Below are 16,858 nucleotides of genomic sequence, written 5' to 3'. Positions count from 1 at the left end.
AAATATCAGCTCGCCAAATCTGGCAATAATTGATTGTACATCATGGAAACTTAGTTATGGCAAAGTTACTTAACCAAGGGAAGAGTTTCGGAAGGGAAACAGAGAGTGGAAAGCCGATATCAACGAACAGTGACGCCTATGCGGCTTTGATCTCGATGATCTTTGATCTAAATTGTCTCGCAGATCAGTTTCTCCTCTGTGTTGACGAGAGGCAGAAGTCAGGCAAAGAAAATAATTATTCTCGTTATAACAGTAAGGATAACGATACGTCTAACGATACGCAACTTCAAGGATATCAAGTTTTCGATGCGGAACGATGGTTTTCGAGTATATATTCGATCAACCATGTTAATTAAAGGTTTACGCAAGTATGATTTCGATAGAGTCGAATGCTCTTTTCTTTTTTTCTCGGATAATCGTCATTCAAGCTTGATTGTAATCACGCTTGGAATTTGTTAAAGAATTTTGCATAAGAAGAGAGACAGAATTTTTTAGAGTTTAAGAACAGAGGATATAAATATTGATTGATGAAAAAAATTGAAGATAAAGTTTTTGCAACAGACATTCTATATCCAAAAATATACATTATTGTACTTTCAGTATAAATAAATATACTAAAATGTGATATTATAAATTTATAAATATAACGGAATTTGAGAAGATTTAAAGATTTTTATCATATGATATCTAAATATCTAAATATAAGGTTCTCATTTTTATATTTTAAATAGAATTTATAAAATAAATAAATCATAAAATTTCTCTAAAGGATAAGATAAGATAAAAATTAAGGATCGGTTCATTTCTCGTATATAAAATATATAATAAGCAAATTACTTTTCAAAAGTATTTACGATACATAAAAGTTTTAATGAAATAGTTTCTGTTGAGATTATTTAATTAATAAGTCGTACAATAATGTAAAATTAATTAGAAATCAGTACTACATACTTTTATACGCATAAATGTATAAAGTAAGTGTAGACAAAGAAATCAGATAGAGGAAGAAGGACAGAGATAGAGTAAAAATATTGAAATCAGCGCCATCTCCAGAGTGCCGCAAATGAAACATAGAAACAAAGGATAGAAGATAATGGAAAAGGATAGAGATAGAGTAGAAATAGTACCACTAGCGCCATCTCTCGGTGAGATTCCAAAAACAAGTTAGTAAGTTTTAAAGGCAACAGATGGCGCCACGTGTTCTAAAAGTGGAATTCTCGATGTTTATACTATCTTTTTTCTTCTATTATTCTTTTATTTGTAGTTCCTTGTCTATACCTTTTAATTGTTTTTCAATTCTCGATTCACATGACTAGAAATTATGTCAATAGCAGAAGAATTTATTCAAACAATATAGAACGGAACATGAACTAAATGTAAGATTATATTGTGTGAAAAAGTATGTGACTTACCGTTCGTAGAGTAATACTGGCGCAATAATAACTTCTCAACTATCAATAATCGATAAGTATGTCGACATTTAACGCAAGAGGTTGTTATAAAATGCAAATAAATATAATAGCTATATTTTAAATAGAAAATTTGTACGCATTTTCAAATTATACATGAAATTAAATAACTTTGATATTTAAAGAATGAAAGAATAAGACTTTTCTCCGTCAGGTAACCATATCTTGGCAAAATCGAATGTTACGGATATATAAATAACATTCAGAATTTAAATAAATATTTTAAAACTAATTGTTACAAAATATAATCACTTTTTAAATATTATAATTTTTAATATCTTATTAATTTTATCGATGGGTATCGATGGATATGGATATAATGATTTATAATGCAATAATTTATTAAGTTTATTAACTCGATACAAAAATTTTATCAGCAATCATAACTTATCATTTATTAATTACATTTCTAAATTCATTAATTTCAGAAATATCTTCGTACGTGATAGAAAATACCGCAGTTAATCCAATATATAAATTTTTATTTTGATTGATAATTTATCTCTTCGATGAATTTTTTGAATGAACGAACAATCGATATATACATAATTTATTTGTTAAAGAAAATTATTTAAAAAAGAACAATAATTTTAGAATAGCCACAAGTTATATTGATCGATAGCGATCAAGAATAGTTACCATACGAAATAAGTTTTATCTTGAAAATAGAAAGTAATTATTGGCAATATATTATGTGCACAACAATTATGACTGAATATAGATTTTAATAATAACGTTAAATATTAAAGTGTTTGAATATTGAAGACAAATTTTTTTAATCACTTTAATTTTCATAAGTAATCTTTATCGATGAAACTTAATTAATTTTCAGTCACGATTCTGATATTAAAACTGAACAAACAGATATAAAATTTTCATACGACATTCATACGAGTAAAATTATATCTTGACATTAAATATAGTCATGAATTACGTTCGATAAGCAAATATTGCTTATGTAATTGATTGTTTTAACGTTCACGTTCAAGTATATAAGTACATATGACTTCAGATTTAATAAAAGAACGTATCGAAAGAAGGTGTCGAAAAGAAACATGAAAAGTGTGAAATTATTCATCGGGAGGGTTACCCTCACATTAGTATTTATTTATATTGCTATGGTTGTATCTGCTCCTGATGCAAATGAGGTAAATATTGCAATATTACAATATACAATCTGGGATAAAATGACATTTTTCCAGCTTGTATCGTGATTTTTTCGTAAATATTCTATCATTTTCCACTTATTTAAAAAAGAATTGGTGAAAAAAATTACTGTGATTGATGTAATTATTATTAAACGAGCAATTTCTTTACATGGGTATATAAAATTTAGATAAAAAATTTTAACCTGGAAAAATATTGAAAAATCATTTTACCCTGGATTATAGTAGTTCATTTTCACTTGATATTATCCGATAATAAAAAGGAAAAATAAATTTTTTTTTTCACAGGACATCGACTTATATCTACGAGACGTTATGTAAAATAACTGAAACGAGGATTGTTTGATCATATTTGATGATTTATATATATTGTTATCCATTTGTAGACTTAAAAATGTAATAAATGTAGTTAGAGTGAAATTTTTTAAATTTGTATATCTATTTAAAGAAAAAATTATAATATAACGATACGATATTATTTAATATATAATATTAAGCAACACATCTCGAAAATTTAAATAACTTGAAATATTAAATTGAGTTTTTATTTCAATTTTCAATATATACACACACACATATATATATATAATATAATAATTTAATCTCGTCTATCATTCCACGTATACTTACAATAAAATCTTATATTGTGAATCGTTTTTTAAATTTTGATAAATTTTATATTCTGCACTCCATATTCCCCCACCGAATGAAATAAACTCGCCAACTCGTTCCACAGGCGGAACAGTCTGTGGAAACGAGCGAATACACACGTGCATTGAGCAAATATTTTTAATGTACATACAGTAAAAAGAGAGCATCGATTCTAAAATGAAAATATACATAAGCGTACTAAAATCAAATATGCGTTCCCCGGCGGACGGGAACTATCGTTACTTTAAATTTTTATATACAGGGAAACAACGAAATCTTTTTAAAATCGTATTTCTTTCGTTGATCCTTGAAAAATGTCTCGTGACTCATAAAATACGAAGACGCATCGGTATATATCCGGCTTATATCGTTTCGATTTCACCAACCATCGTTCACGTTTTACGAGGCGAAGACTGACAAAAAACACGCGCGTATCCGCTTCCTCCTCGCGAATTACCGTTCCAAGATAAACAGGGTACAGGCTAGTCATTATTCTGGTAAACGTTGTTACAAACGAGAACGATCCAGAGATCTGAAAAGAATGGAAACGAATTGAAATCAGCTACAAAGCAGAGAGAAAGAGAGAGAGAAAATAGTTGTTCTTTTGTAATGAATTTTCCTCCTCCTTTTTGAAAAACGAAAAATTAAATTAGGGCTTTAAAATTTATTATCACGCCATGCGATAGATGACACAGGTGCTAAGCAAAATGCTCGTCTGGGGATTTTAAATCGTTTACGTGCTTCCACCTCGGTGATTTTTCTTACCTATCACTGCTTCCTTCTTGGCTCCCTTTCTTGAACATGTGATACCTTGACTATGTGGAAATCAATTATCCTTGAGGGAAACCACTTAATATTCACGTATTCTTGTGAAATGTAAATGGAACGATCGCGCTATATTCTTCGATGAGAGAAACTTTGGAAAAAATTTCCCTTCTCGAAACTTTTCCAAATTTTTATTATTATATCTCTTTGTAATAATATATTTCAAATAAGCATAGTTTAAACAATTTTTCATTAAATATTCAAATCCATTAAAAAACATTTATATTTTTTGTTACGCGAAAAATGATCTGACATTCAAAGGACTGAAATTCTCGAAATCTCTGAGAGAAATGATTGATTTCTCAAGTTGATGGATCAAATCCATCATTCCTTCGAAAATTAAACACGCGTTCGGTCAGTTTGCTTTCGAGAGCGGATCTCGAAAGGGGGAAGAGGAATTACGTGACATCCGCATCGTCTATTCGAAAATTGATTTCGTTGCACGTAACTTACTACGTGCGCTTGTTCGAACAAGAGGATTCGTCGAAACGTTTTCGTATTTAATGGGAGAGCTATACGTTCGCCTACGAGTTCCACGATAGATTCTTATTTGCCAGTGAATTCTCAAGAGTAGTTGGCAATTAAAAGTTTCTCTGCGGAACCCTTCATCGTGATTTCACCTCGATGCTTCTTGCCTCGAGCATCGTGGAAACGACGGTGTAACAAAGAGATTTGTCGAAAATATTAGCGAAATTCGAGACGACGAGAATTCGCTTTTCTTTGAATACACAACAAATTTCTATCACTGCCTTAAAAGAATCTTATTACGGATGCACGCCATCTTTCGCCTATCGATGAATCATTCCTCCTTGATTTATCTCGTGATTCATCTTCGATACATCACGGAGAGAATAGCGAGCATCTTATGTTACGTACTAAATACCGATATTTATGGAGCAGAGGAGAGGAGGAAACATTGTGCCAGCCTACGTTCTACGCTGTTTGAATAAGAATCAGCAGAGGGTGTTCTTCTGTTTACGCGAATTCTACATACGTTGCATCTCTCTTCTTCGAAATTCTTCCAAAGATACCTCGTGAAAATGGACGACGACCGATAGGGAACATCGAAAATTCGACGATCGTGTCCGCGGTATTTTGAATTTTAACAACCAGGTCACGGAGAATGGAAGAAGGGAGGGAACAAAAAGGGGGAAAAAGAAAGAAATACGATAAGAAAGGAAGGGACATTCGAAAAGTTTTTGAATCAGAGTACAAGATACGATCTTTGGCGATTTTTAACCTGGTTTTTTATCGAAAATCGGAGAGGTGCTGTTTCTCCTCTGCTACTCACCGATGAGATTATATTATAACCGAATAACTTTCGAATCTGTCTCGAATCTTTTAGTATTTAAAAAAAAATTGTACTTCCGTGTTAATATAAATGGATTCTGAGCAAATAGATATTTTAAACGAATATTTTAATAAAAGGGTATCAGAGAGAATCACGTTTCAAGATCTAACTCTGTTAGCATTTCTTAATTGATAAAAAAATATTCGAGTAAATTTATTAACGCTTCTGGAAAACTTCCTCTCTTTTAAATTCCCAGAATCTCCCGAATCACAGCATTCTTGATATGCAATCGTAATATTTCCAAGAATATTCCAATCTCGATAAATCTTCCACCCAATCCAATCGGATATTTTCGAGTTCTCTACACACTTGTCCGACCATTATCCAATGTAATAAAATCCTATTTCGTTACAACTCGATTTCCCGAGTTTGAAAATCCGTAAATCCGTGGATCGAACACTTGACATTTTACTTACCTGATATACGATGATCCTGTATAAACAGACCAGTTTAAACGACACTCGGATTGCACGATACTCAGGATTGAAAAGTGGACGCTACGTGGTCCGAATTATATCGTGGAATTGTTACCCTTAACAGGGATCCCCGCAAAATTGGGCCGCGTTTCGTGGCGTTAAGGGATGTCGTAAAGAGGATACATCCGCCCCTGATCCGGAGGAAAGACAAAGGATACGAAGAAATATAATCGCCGTTAATCGTCATCCCGGGCCATCGACGAGGCCTTTGATAAATCGGAAGAAACCGATCGAATATCCTTCTGTGGTTTTATTGCCACGATGAAATCCCTTCTATTCGATCGCATTGTAGCTGCCATCTCGAATCGACCCCCCTTTATTTCTTCATTAGAACACGTTTGAATTGGCGTGGAAACGACGACCGGCCAGTAACGACCGATATTTCAGGGGATGGTTTAAGGAAACGATCGCAACCCTTACACAGGAGAACTGCTTCCACTCTGCTCGTCTCGTTTCGACGATTTTTCTTCTTTTCCACTTGGAAATCGACTCGAGGAATTTGGAACGAAATAGTTCGCGAATGCACCGCTATCAACACTTTGGAATTGAACTATTTGTCAGAGTTAAGTATCGAGTAGTTACGCAGTAGTTGTAATCACGTACATTCGATTACACGTGATATATTATTCATCACTGCGCGTTGTTAGCGTTGCTCTTAATATTGATTCTCAATTTCACCAACTTAATTATTGAATTGAAACTCCGCTCGAAAATGTTTCCAACGTTTCCGTTAACGAAACGTTACCTGAACCGTGAAGAAGTTAAATTGATCGATATTTCGGATTAACGGATTTGACATTTGAAAATTGAATTACATAAAATGCACGGTTCAAATGCACGTGAATTCGAAATCGCAACGGCGGCGCCAACCATTGGAACCAGCCAGCCATTTCCATAAATTTTGAAACGAGAATGTGGCTCGGAATCGAGGGCCCCTCCTCACGCGTAAATTGTAAATACGTATCGACGAAATCCCTCTCTCTCTCTTTAATCATCGGCGCGCTAGTTTCTCCAGAGATTATGTGTATATCGGAGATTCGTGGAACAGAATTCGCGATAGGTTCGCGCGAGGAGCATTCAATTTCACTCGAGTATCTCCAATCAGATTCTCGAGAGTCAACATTCCGTTCCACCAAACCCACTCGATGGACCACAGGAACAAGGCTAATTCGATTTCGGCGTAACGCGGCTTACCGTCGACCTCGCCATACGTGTGCCTCAACGTGTTACCATATATCATCTGGCGCAAAACTGAATTGACAAATTGCCAGCAAAGAAAATCCAATATACGCGTTATACTTTGATGATCAACGGTCATAATTTCAGAGATACGAGTTTTCCTCTAATTTTTCTCTAACGTCTAATCTCTATGCTTCGTTAAATTCTTGCAATGTTTTTAATTCTCCATAATCGGACAAACGTTTTTTCTTTTATTCGCAATGTTCGAGATAAATTTTTGTTGGTAATCGAAAAGCGATCTTTCGTTCCGGAATCGAGAAATAAAAGAAAGAAAAGGGATCGTTTAATTTTGGCAAAGACAGAGCCTTCGTTCCGCGACGCAACGCACCAACGTTCGAGAGACGAGGATTTATCGAACGTAGGTGTGTTGGCCGGTCGTGTTGTTCGTTTATTATGCTAGCTGGTTTGCCTGGCTTATATTGTGCCGGGCAGCGTTGTAAATGCGCGGCTGGCTCTGTTCTTCCATCCATCGCCCGTTACAGTTTCCTTCCTCCAGCCTCCTCAGTTCCCATTTTCTCAACCACTCACAACTCGCGTAGGTGAGCCCGTGTACGTGCTGTTCGATCCCCAATCGCGAGTTTCGGCGCGGATGCAGCCTCGAAAAATTAGCGTGCGCGAGATGCCCGTAGTTTTGGTCGACAGTGAGCTCGGTTAACTCTTTCGATCGATCATTCTCTTCGCGCGACTTTATCTTCATTTCGCTTTCCTCGGCGAATGCGGCTCGAGTGTAGTTGGTGTGAATTCGTGTAAAAAAAAAGAAAAAACGAATGCCTCTTGCTTGGTGCGATCAAGTTGGAGATAAGCGAGATCACGAGATGACCGTATCCGAGAATGGATCCACAACAGAGATCGTCTCCATAAACTCGGCCAGAAGTTCCAAGGTGATTACATCTTTCGAAGAATGAACTCGAAATTCTTCTGCCAAGACCTCAGTGCGATTTCTTCCACATGGACCTACACAGTGATCCGTATTTTTCTTTCTTTTTTTTCTCCGTTATATTATTCTCTAATTAAGGCTGGTAAATAAATTTAATCCCATTGTCTCTCGAGGCGTGGCGAGTTGTTCGTTGTAAAAGTTTTTCCCCTCGTACGGAGGGGAGGAAACGAGAGAAGAAAACGGAGAAGCGTTTTATCGTGTACGATAAAATGCGGATGTGCATAAGAGCATTCGTCTCGTTGTCTTTTCAATGATTCGCGTTTGAATCGGGATCGAAAAAAGAAAGAAAGAAAGAAAGAAAGAAAAGAAACGCGTATGCCTCGATGATCTCGTGAAATCTCGTATTATCGAAAGAGAGTTATCAAAAGAGTTTTCGTCGTTGAAGATTATTTAAATCCGTCAGAAGAGGGTGATCTTACGTACGATGATCAGGGGCGCGGTGCCTCTCAGATCGAACTCGACCTGCTCGAGGAACACCCTGAATATTGTCACGAGGGTTAGTCAACAATCATATTTTCACACGATTATATTTATATCCGTGTTAAAAACCTTTCGAAAGGATATTCTCTTTATGTTGGCGCGAAATTATCGGCGTGTGCATACATAATAATAATAATTTTCAAAAGGGCAGAGGATTGTGTGGTAAAAAGAGGATTGGTCATTTTTTCGCGACAGGAAATTTAGCACAGTTCCATTCCACACTTTTGTTACGGCACCACGCTTCCTTGAACCCGATGCCTTGAACTTTTCCAACTATCCGTGTTAAACTTCTCCGCAACGTCGAAGACGGATGGACAACGGTTTTTCGCATCGATAGTTCCCATCCGTGCACTCTTTTTAATAATATCGTCGTACGCCTTTTTTTCTTTTTTTCGAATTAGATAAAAAATTCAGCTTCCCCGCGCTCTGCAATAAAGGAACAAGTAACAACGTTTACTTTTTAGAAAGCTTATATTCGTGCGAATACAACAGTTTTTTAATGATGAAATCTCAAAATGCAATTTTTTTTTATCGCGCCTTTCTCTCGTCGCTTTATAAGTTTCGTATAACTTTCCTTTTCCGCGGGCAGAACGCGGGCAATGTACACGTTACAAATCAAAATATAGAAATATATATATACAAAAGCAAAGTCACGTTATTAATGTTAATCCTTTGTTTTCGCATTTATATCGAAACGAGTCATATGCTCGCGCGAAGCGAAACAGAGAGCACCACGGTATTTTCTATCCAATTTGGAGTATTGTTAACTCTCTGTATTTCTCTACATCCGCTTCGTGGTGCGTTTATCGGCATTAATATTATTTTTAGTTTTAATTAAAGATACATAGTCGACTGGATTTTTAACAAATAAGAATTCCGTTACGCGCCAATATTTTTCTCGATTAATTATTTTAATAATTTTTCTTAAATCAATATTTTACTTTAAAAATATCATTTCATTCAATATAATTCTCCCTTAAAGGTAGATTACAAAGATTTTGAGAGATTTCTTTTATTTCGAAAATCTCGAAAATCTACATAAATCTATCATTTACATTTCCCATATATTAATTATTCCATTTCAAATTACAGTAACAACAACAACAACAACAAAATACCAGTTTCAAGATGAACATCATATCTAAAAATACCAATCATTTCCATCATTCTAGAATCAACCAGAAATCGGATCAAACCTCGAATCGTCAATAAATCCCAAAGCGAAAGAAAATCATGCTAGAGAGAGAGAGAGAGAGAAGAGTGCGTGATCTCCTATCGCGCCACGTATTCCAATCGAAGTCGAGGAAAATAATCACACGGTCGTGATTCGATCCTCGAAGCAGATGTCGGAAACGATCTGCACACGGTACGGTTACGGATTTGCGACTCACGCCTTCGCGACTTCCACGACGAAATAGATCGGCGACGAAGCGTGGCCGACTATCCCCGATTTGAATACGATAATAATAGGAAAACGCGTGTCGGGATGATGGCCGCGGACGCACGCAGAATGCAAAAGCGACCCCTCCAATTGCATCGTGGTGTCGCGGGACTGGAAATGGATCTGTCACTTCCGCCACCGATCAAAATTTAATACCCGAATTCCCGTTTTCTCCCTTCCTTCGTACCAAGCATTCGAACCATTCTGCGAGATGTAATTTTTCATATTAAACGATTTTTGTAAACGTTTCGTTCAAAGACGAGGAAAGTTGGAACAATGATTTTTCTCGTTGAATTTTGATTAATATGATATTTAATATAATTTTGATAATAATATTCAAGAGAGTTTTAACAAGGAATTTTTTTGGAAATTCTTTACATTATATTTTTGATGTTATTTGGTAAATATTAATCCTTGCATTATTAGTGAATACGGTTTTTATTTTTATAACGAGTATTATAACAAAATGTAAAAGAAGAGAGAGGCTTTTTTTAAAGTATTCGAATAATTGAAAAGAAAAGGACTTCTGTACAAATGACGATACGGCCGCAAAGAAAGAGTTACAAAGAGATTCCTCGTTCACAATAAAATATTTTGTTAATATTAATTTTAATAATACTTTAATCATTTTTAAAAAATACCATCTTATCTACTTTTTTTCTTTAATCTTCGAGAAATAAATTCAAACATTCTTTCGAATTGTAATACAATGATCTCTTCTACGCGACTATTCTTTTTTTTTATACCCTCTCCAGCCGTAAAGACGTATTTATTCTCTTTTCAAGCACGTCTTCCCTCAACGAGCGTTCATAAATTCACTGTCAGCATCAAAGCTAGCATCTCTCCTTTCCAGAATTTCCATCCCAACCCTCCTTCCTCGCCATCGTTCATGTACATCTTCCGATGTTATCGACGTTATCATTATCATCCCACATTTTGCATCCACTTCACGTGTCTCCGAACGAATCACCGCTGCGGATTAATAGTCGAAAGAGATATTCCACCCTTCGAGTATATATTTTCTTCGTCCGCGCGTGTTTAACAGTTGGAAATTTCGCGAAAATCGAAATTCATCTGTATATTTGTCATTTGTTGACAGGAGGAAAGACGTCGGACCGGAAGATACGTCGCGGGTGGCGCTGTGCTGGCAATCATGCTTCTGGCCATGCATCAAGCGCTCCTCAGGGACGCGTCCACCATAGCCGGTGTCTGCATACCGGCCATAATAATGATCTCTTACATTATATGGATCTTGTATTCCGCCCATCGGGACAGACGAAAGGTAAAGGTGTTTTTTTTAATCGAACAATGGCCGCTACGATCTCGAACGAGCTCGCCATTCCTCCTTCCTGGGCCAGTGCCAGTGGATTCGTTAAATGTTTTCAATATCTCGGAATATTGGGATAAAGTTTTTCGAGCTCGAAATTTTTTCCCGTCTTTGTATAGTAAAATTTTCCGATACTTTGTGAATTTCATTGATAAAATTTTCGATCGGAATCGGAATGGCGATCTCGAGAAAGAAAATCTTTTCTATCTCGCTAGTTTTTTTTCTTCTTTTTTGTAGAAATTGATAGTTCTGCGAACTAGATGCGCGCGTGACTTTTTTAATTAAACGCATAAAGCGAAGCGTATAATTTTTCGAGCAAACGTTCGCCAAGAATATTAGAAGGGAGGAATTGTTTAAGCTCTTTTTTTCTCGTGATCCTTTTCGTCTCTCTCGAAAAAAAAAAAAAAAAAGAAAAGAAAAGTTTGACGCTCCCTCATAAAGAGACTAGACCGTCATTCAAGCCAAGTAATTTTCTAAAGCGTCTTCCCCACCCTTTCGCCATGCTTCAATTTCCTTGAATTCTTACTTAATCTTCCGTTAATTCTTTCTTTGATCATTTTTACTTGCTTCTTAAGAATCTGTCTTAAGTCCATTAACAAAATATCCTCCTCTTCAAAACTCTCCCCCACGTCTAAGCAATAAATACACAAGATACGTTCTTAACGTCGACGTTTAAATTTATTAAAAGCCTTGCAGATCTTTTTTTACCTATCTAATTTCTATTATAATCATTCCTTGCAAAGTATCCAATCTTCTTTGCATCCAAACATTTATCTACCTACTCGTAATATATATTATTAATTAAGAACACGCGTCGTAACCCCTTTAAATTCACTTTTTTTTACTCCAACTTAATTATTCTATTCCAGAATCATATCCTGCTTCCAAACATTTACCCACATACGTAACATACAGCCATCAACGACGCAATAAACGAACAACATTCCCAACGTTCTTAACGTCATTGTGACCGTTCCAACGAATCATAATCCACGTCCACTGGCCGAATTTCCGTCCAATTTTCGTGGAAAGTTTCGGGTCCATCGCTCGAAACTTCCCTCCCTTCCTGCGATGAAATACGTAATTGAATGGAGGGGGAGGGGAGAGGGAGGGGATGGAAGCGAAGTTCGGAAATAAATGTCATTTTCGAGGGTGCGCAAAAACCGGAGGCGGCAAATCAACGGCAACACGAGCGAGTAACAACCTCGAATTGAACGAAGTTTTTTTTTTTTTTCGCCTCCCGGCTACTTTTAATCTTGTAAATAAGCCACGTGGGATGCAGCGCGCCCCATGAAACTGACAATCGAATTCGACTGGGATCGGTGGAGATCGCTTTTTGAAAAAACCTAGTTCGATGTCTCGTGGAAATCGCGATCAAGCTGGTCGGATCGATATATTTGTGATAAATCGTAAATTCGCCTCGTCAGTGTTATCGGTTGATTATAGATTATAGATAATATAATATATTAGATATATTATATATTATATATATTATTATATATAGATCGTGAATATAGATTTTCCTATTTTCTTTAACTTTACGTTACATTGCTTGCTTCGGAGAGACTGGATTTTAATTTAGGAATGAAAATTCGATGTAATTTTTCGTTGTCGATCTTATCTAAATTATTTGCCAAATAGAAATAAATTTCCTTTCCTTCTTAATTAGAGAGTTCGATAAATAACAAAGAAATCTTCTGAAATCGTTTTTTACACAATTTATTTTCTTTAAAAACAAAAATAATTAAGATGTGTCACTCTGTAAATTGATAATTTCACGAGGAAAACACACGAAGGAGAATTCAATTTCAAAAATTTCGTTCGAAAGATTGAAAAATCGACTTCTTTGAAATTTTTTGATTCGATAAAGCGTTATTTTTTTGTTTGTTCGTGATCGATACGCGATCAAATAATCATCGAATACAGAATCGGAACAAATTTTTCGCAAGATTGTTTCATTGGTAACAATTTTTCATAACGAAATTAAAATGCGCTCCATTAAAAATAATTTCGCGACTCGATTTGCAATTTTTTCTTTCTTTTTTGTTTCAATAAGCGATAATTTTCTATCCCGTTTTCTCTCCGTCGAGTCACGTGGTATTTAACGTCGCCGAATATAAAAAAGGGGGTTATTATCGGTAGATAAAAAAAATGAACAATAAACAAGAAAGTTAAAGGGGTACACGGGAAAGTTTGTCTAAACTGGAACAAGGTTAGTTGATAATACGAAACGAGGTTATCTTCTCGTGAACAGGATTCGTGATTTACGATGGGTGAGAATGGCGCCAGTTCCGCAGATTTTCTTTAAGTACATCCTTGGAAAAATTGCGAAAAATGGAATTTTTTTTTAATTAACTTCCCTCGAACACCCTTCCCAACGGGCTAACTAATCGAATCACATCCACGTTATGCAAGACGAAGGAAATTGTAACTTTCTTTCCTGCGACGCAAAAGGATTACCTCAACTCTTTCGCCAAGTTATTGAATTCTCCTGCCCTACTAATAACTTTTAGTCACCATTTTTCTGTGCCACTTTCTTCCTCTTCCTCGTTTCTATCTCACCGTAAGACTTTTCCAGTTTCTATTAATTTTATAACGAATTTTGAGAAAGAAATTTAACCCTTTGCGAATAGAAAATGTATATCAAATGTTTTGAAAATTGAATACATTCGTAACATAATTCTCGCGAAATTTTAATCATCCGGAGAAATTTCTGCAATAATTAAAATTTCGAATTCATTAAACGAAGACAATAGTTGAACAATATTTCGTCAAGAATTAATGCCTGTCTTTATAATGTACTTTTGATTACATTAACATAAATTAATGATTTCATCCATTCGCAATCGTGTAAACTAATAATCATTATTTGTATCATTATGAAACATATATTTCTTAATTGGAAGATAAACCGATCTTTATAACACCTTTCCAAAAAATCAAACCAAACGAAATACTATTAATCGAAAAGCATCGACTTCTTATTCCACCTTTCTAAAAATACTAAAACAACAAGAAACGTTATACTATATCCAAAATCTCGAGTGACTATTTACAGACGTGAATTCACAAAGAAAAAAAAGAAAAAAGATTAAACAACTCGAGAAACAGGAACAAATCGTTCGTTCAATCCTCCCTTTCTCTCAATTCACGCAACGCAAATATCCTTCTCCTTTTCAAACTCGTGTTCGAGCGCGACTCGACAACTATTCGAATCGACAACACCCTTTGCCCTAGTCGATGCATGCGCGCCCCTCTTCTCTTTGTTAGCTTAACAACACACGGTTTCCCGACCGACAATACCTTTGCCCCCCGATCTTCTCGTCAAGAGAAAACAGACACGATTGGAGCAGAACACGAAGGGCTTCAAAAATGTGTAAACAAGTTTGCCAAGTTACGTTGCCACTCGCTTCACCGACTGATTTTTGATTTTCAGGCGTTGAGATTCGCGACAGCGTTGCAGCTGACAGAAGTAATCAGCGTGCCACCCAGGTCGAGCGAAGAGATCTGCAGAAACGGGACGAGCAAGGACGAGACACGAAAGTCAAACGGTTCGAAATCAGCCTACAATGTTCGAGAGTCGTCGTCCCGCGAAAATCCTGCTTTCTCTTCCAAGGACGAAGCTGCGTGAGAGGAATCCTTCTACTTTATCACGTTGGACGTGAAATCAAAACTACGATTCTGGTTTTTTATCACGACTTTCCCAGAGAAATACCAGTATTTTTTTCTTATCTGGTTATGTTCTAAAACAGTAATATTTTAGATCGTACGATGTAACCGATTTTTTTATTCTCTTTTCTAAAATCTTCCAAAATCAAGAAACGGTACGAAAAATCGAAGAGGATTCGAGTAAGCGGATAATCGATTCGATTGAAATATTTAAACGTATCATAGAAGGATGATGCAAATCCAAAAAAACGACTGTGCATACAAATTGAGAACAAGTTCTTTCGCATCGTGTCGTAATTGTTATCGTATTTCGAACGATTTTCATTCAAATGTATGTACAACGATTCGAACTTTACAATTTTAAATTAATAAACGAAGAGAAAGGCGAAAGCAAGAGTCAAGACAAATATTAAGACGGCAAACTGTCTTAACAGGTTTAAAACGAGATTCGAAACGCGATCGAGTCAGCATACTACGATTCTTTCCGACTTTAATCGTTCCCCTGAGGCAGAAAGCGAACGAACGAGCTTGCGGCACAACCTAATAACATAATAAATAACTTGGTTCGGTTTCGTTTTCGGGCGGCCCGATTTCCCGCGATAGAATTATTTGTTTAGCCCCGTGGCCCCGGAATTATTTGTTTCCGCGGCGTTTGTGATGCAACAACGCACGTTCCCGAACGCACGTTGCCCCTGTTTCCAAAATAAATCTATTTAACGGGGGAGATAAATCGCGAAAAACGCGACATGTCGCGCGAAGTAATTCGTTTTGGAACAATTGTCGCGACAAATCCTATTTTGCGGCCGAAACTTTGTCGGGCGGCCGATTTTTCACCACCAATCTCTCTTTCTTCTTCGACGACAAGTTTATTCGAACTTTATTGTCTCTCGGTTTCGTCCCTCGTCCTCGAGATTTCATTTTTTTTCCTCCTTTTTTTTTATTTTTCTATTATTTACGCGTTCTCCGTGCAACACCATTTGTCGGAAGGTCCACGGTGAATTACGCGGAGATAGAAAGGGCGGAACCATGGCCATGTCTCCTCGCTTACTTATTAGCCTGTGCGCGGCTCGTAAATCGCGGTTATAAAGAGTTACGCGGAATATTACTTGAAAAATACGGGCTTCGTTTAATATTACATAACGAGGAACTCGTTATTGCATCATTTTCATACTTCTCGATTGTTATTGTTCTCGAGCAAATCGGGCAAATCGGAGAGTGAACATCTATCAGGTATTATCAATTGTAATTTTCTTTGCGATGTGATCTCTGATAAAAAAAAAAGAAGAAAAGAAGAAAAAAGTGACGAATTAATTGCAATTCTCAGACTTTAATGCGTATAGAGAACGATATGGGGCTCTAACAAATGCGTAAAAATTGTCTATTTTTTTTCGACGTTAGAGTTTAAATATTTAGACTGTAAGTTCTTTTCATAATTCGAAAATAATAATAAAAAAAAAAAATATTGAAAAGTTGGAGAATGTTCTTTGCTCGAGTGTTAATATTTACAGAAGAAGTTCTACTGTATGCATATAATTTCAATTAATCTTCCTCTTTATCTCTCCCCATCTTTCCACGATTATGTAAATATTTAACCGAAGCCAAATGCAAGGTAAATAAATGCAAGCAGCAAAAGGAAGCTGAAACGCGCAACTGGGATCCCATCTCTGCGTAATGCAGACATCATAGAGGAGGGTGTATATAATAGCGATACCAGAAGAATTATTTTCCCTCTCTTTATCCATTGATGAGGAATATATAATCGTATTTTGCTCGTTGAAAATGAATTTCAATCCTTCTCTTCAAAAAACCACGGTGCAAACGGAAGAG

The 16,858-nt window shown here is 35.9% G+C and overlaps 1 protein-coding gene and 2 long non-coding RNA genes across 4 annotated transcripts in view; 2 read left to right on the top strand and 1 right to left on the bottom strand.

Annotated features, from left to right (window-relative positions):
- Positions 1–1,856: 1,856 nt before the first annotated feature.
- LOC107998093 (uncharacterized) lies at positions 1,857–3,139 on the top strand. Its single transcript, XR_001766121.3, has 2 exons — positions 1,857–2,617; positions 2,924–3,139. It is a non-coding gene; the product is annotated as an uncharacterized LOC107998093 (long non-coding RNA).
- Positions 3,140–3,148: 9 nt separating this feature from the next.
- Positions 3,149–16,858, bottom strand: part of LOC114577587 (uncharacterized) — a 70,864-nt gene continuing 57,154 nt past the window's right edge. Inside the window, exon 3 of the long non-coding RNA XR_003697768.2 lies at positions 3,149–3,818. This is a non-coding gene — a long non-coding RNA (uncharacterized LOC114577587). The remainder of the gene's footprint in view (positions 3,819–16,858) is intronic.
- LOC107998219 (uncharacterized) lies at positions 6,990–16,500 on the top strand. Of its 2 annotated transcripts, none has more exons than XM_017057385.3 (3): positions 6,990–8,610; positions 11,135–11,317; positions 14,799–16,500. In XM_017057385.3, the coding sequence occupies exons 1-3, from the start codon at positions 8,539–8,541 to the stop codon at positions 14,991–14,993; spliced, it is 450 nt and encodes a 149-aa protein (XP_016912874.1). In that variant the 5' UTR covers positions 6,990–8,538; the 3' UTR covers positions 14,994–16,500. The 2 variants fall into 2 exon arrangements, with proteins under 2 accessions (XP_016912874.1, XP_016912873.2); XM_017057384.3 differs by having other exon boundaries at positions 7,110–8,058.

The sequence above is a fragment of the Apis cerana genome, linkage group LG3 (assembly GCF_029169275.1).
Source record: "Apis cerana isolate GH-2021 linkage group LG3, AcerK_1.0, whole genome shotgun sequence".
Classification (NCBI taxonomy): Eukaryota; Metazoa; Arthropoda; class Insecta; order Hymenoptera; family Apidae; genus Apis; species Apis cerana.
This window is presented reverse-complemented; position numbering and strand designations above follow the sequence as displayed.

Bases quoted from the DNA above. Each gene is read 5' to 3' on its own strand.
- LOC107998219 (XM_017057384.3), top strand. From the start codon at position 7,945: ATGCCTCTTGCTTGGTGCGATCAAGTTGGAGATAAGCGAGATCACGAG. The intron at 8,059-11,134 runs GTGATTACATCT...ATTTGTTGACAG, and splicing joins ACTCGGCCAGAAGTTCCAAG to GAGGAAAGACGTCGGACCGG. The intron at 11,318-14,798 runs GTAAAGGTGTTT...TTTGATTTTCAG, and splicing joins CCCATCGGGACAGACGAAAG to GCGTTGAGATTCGCGACAGC.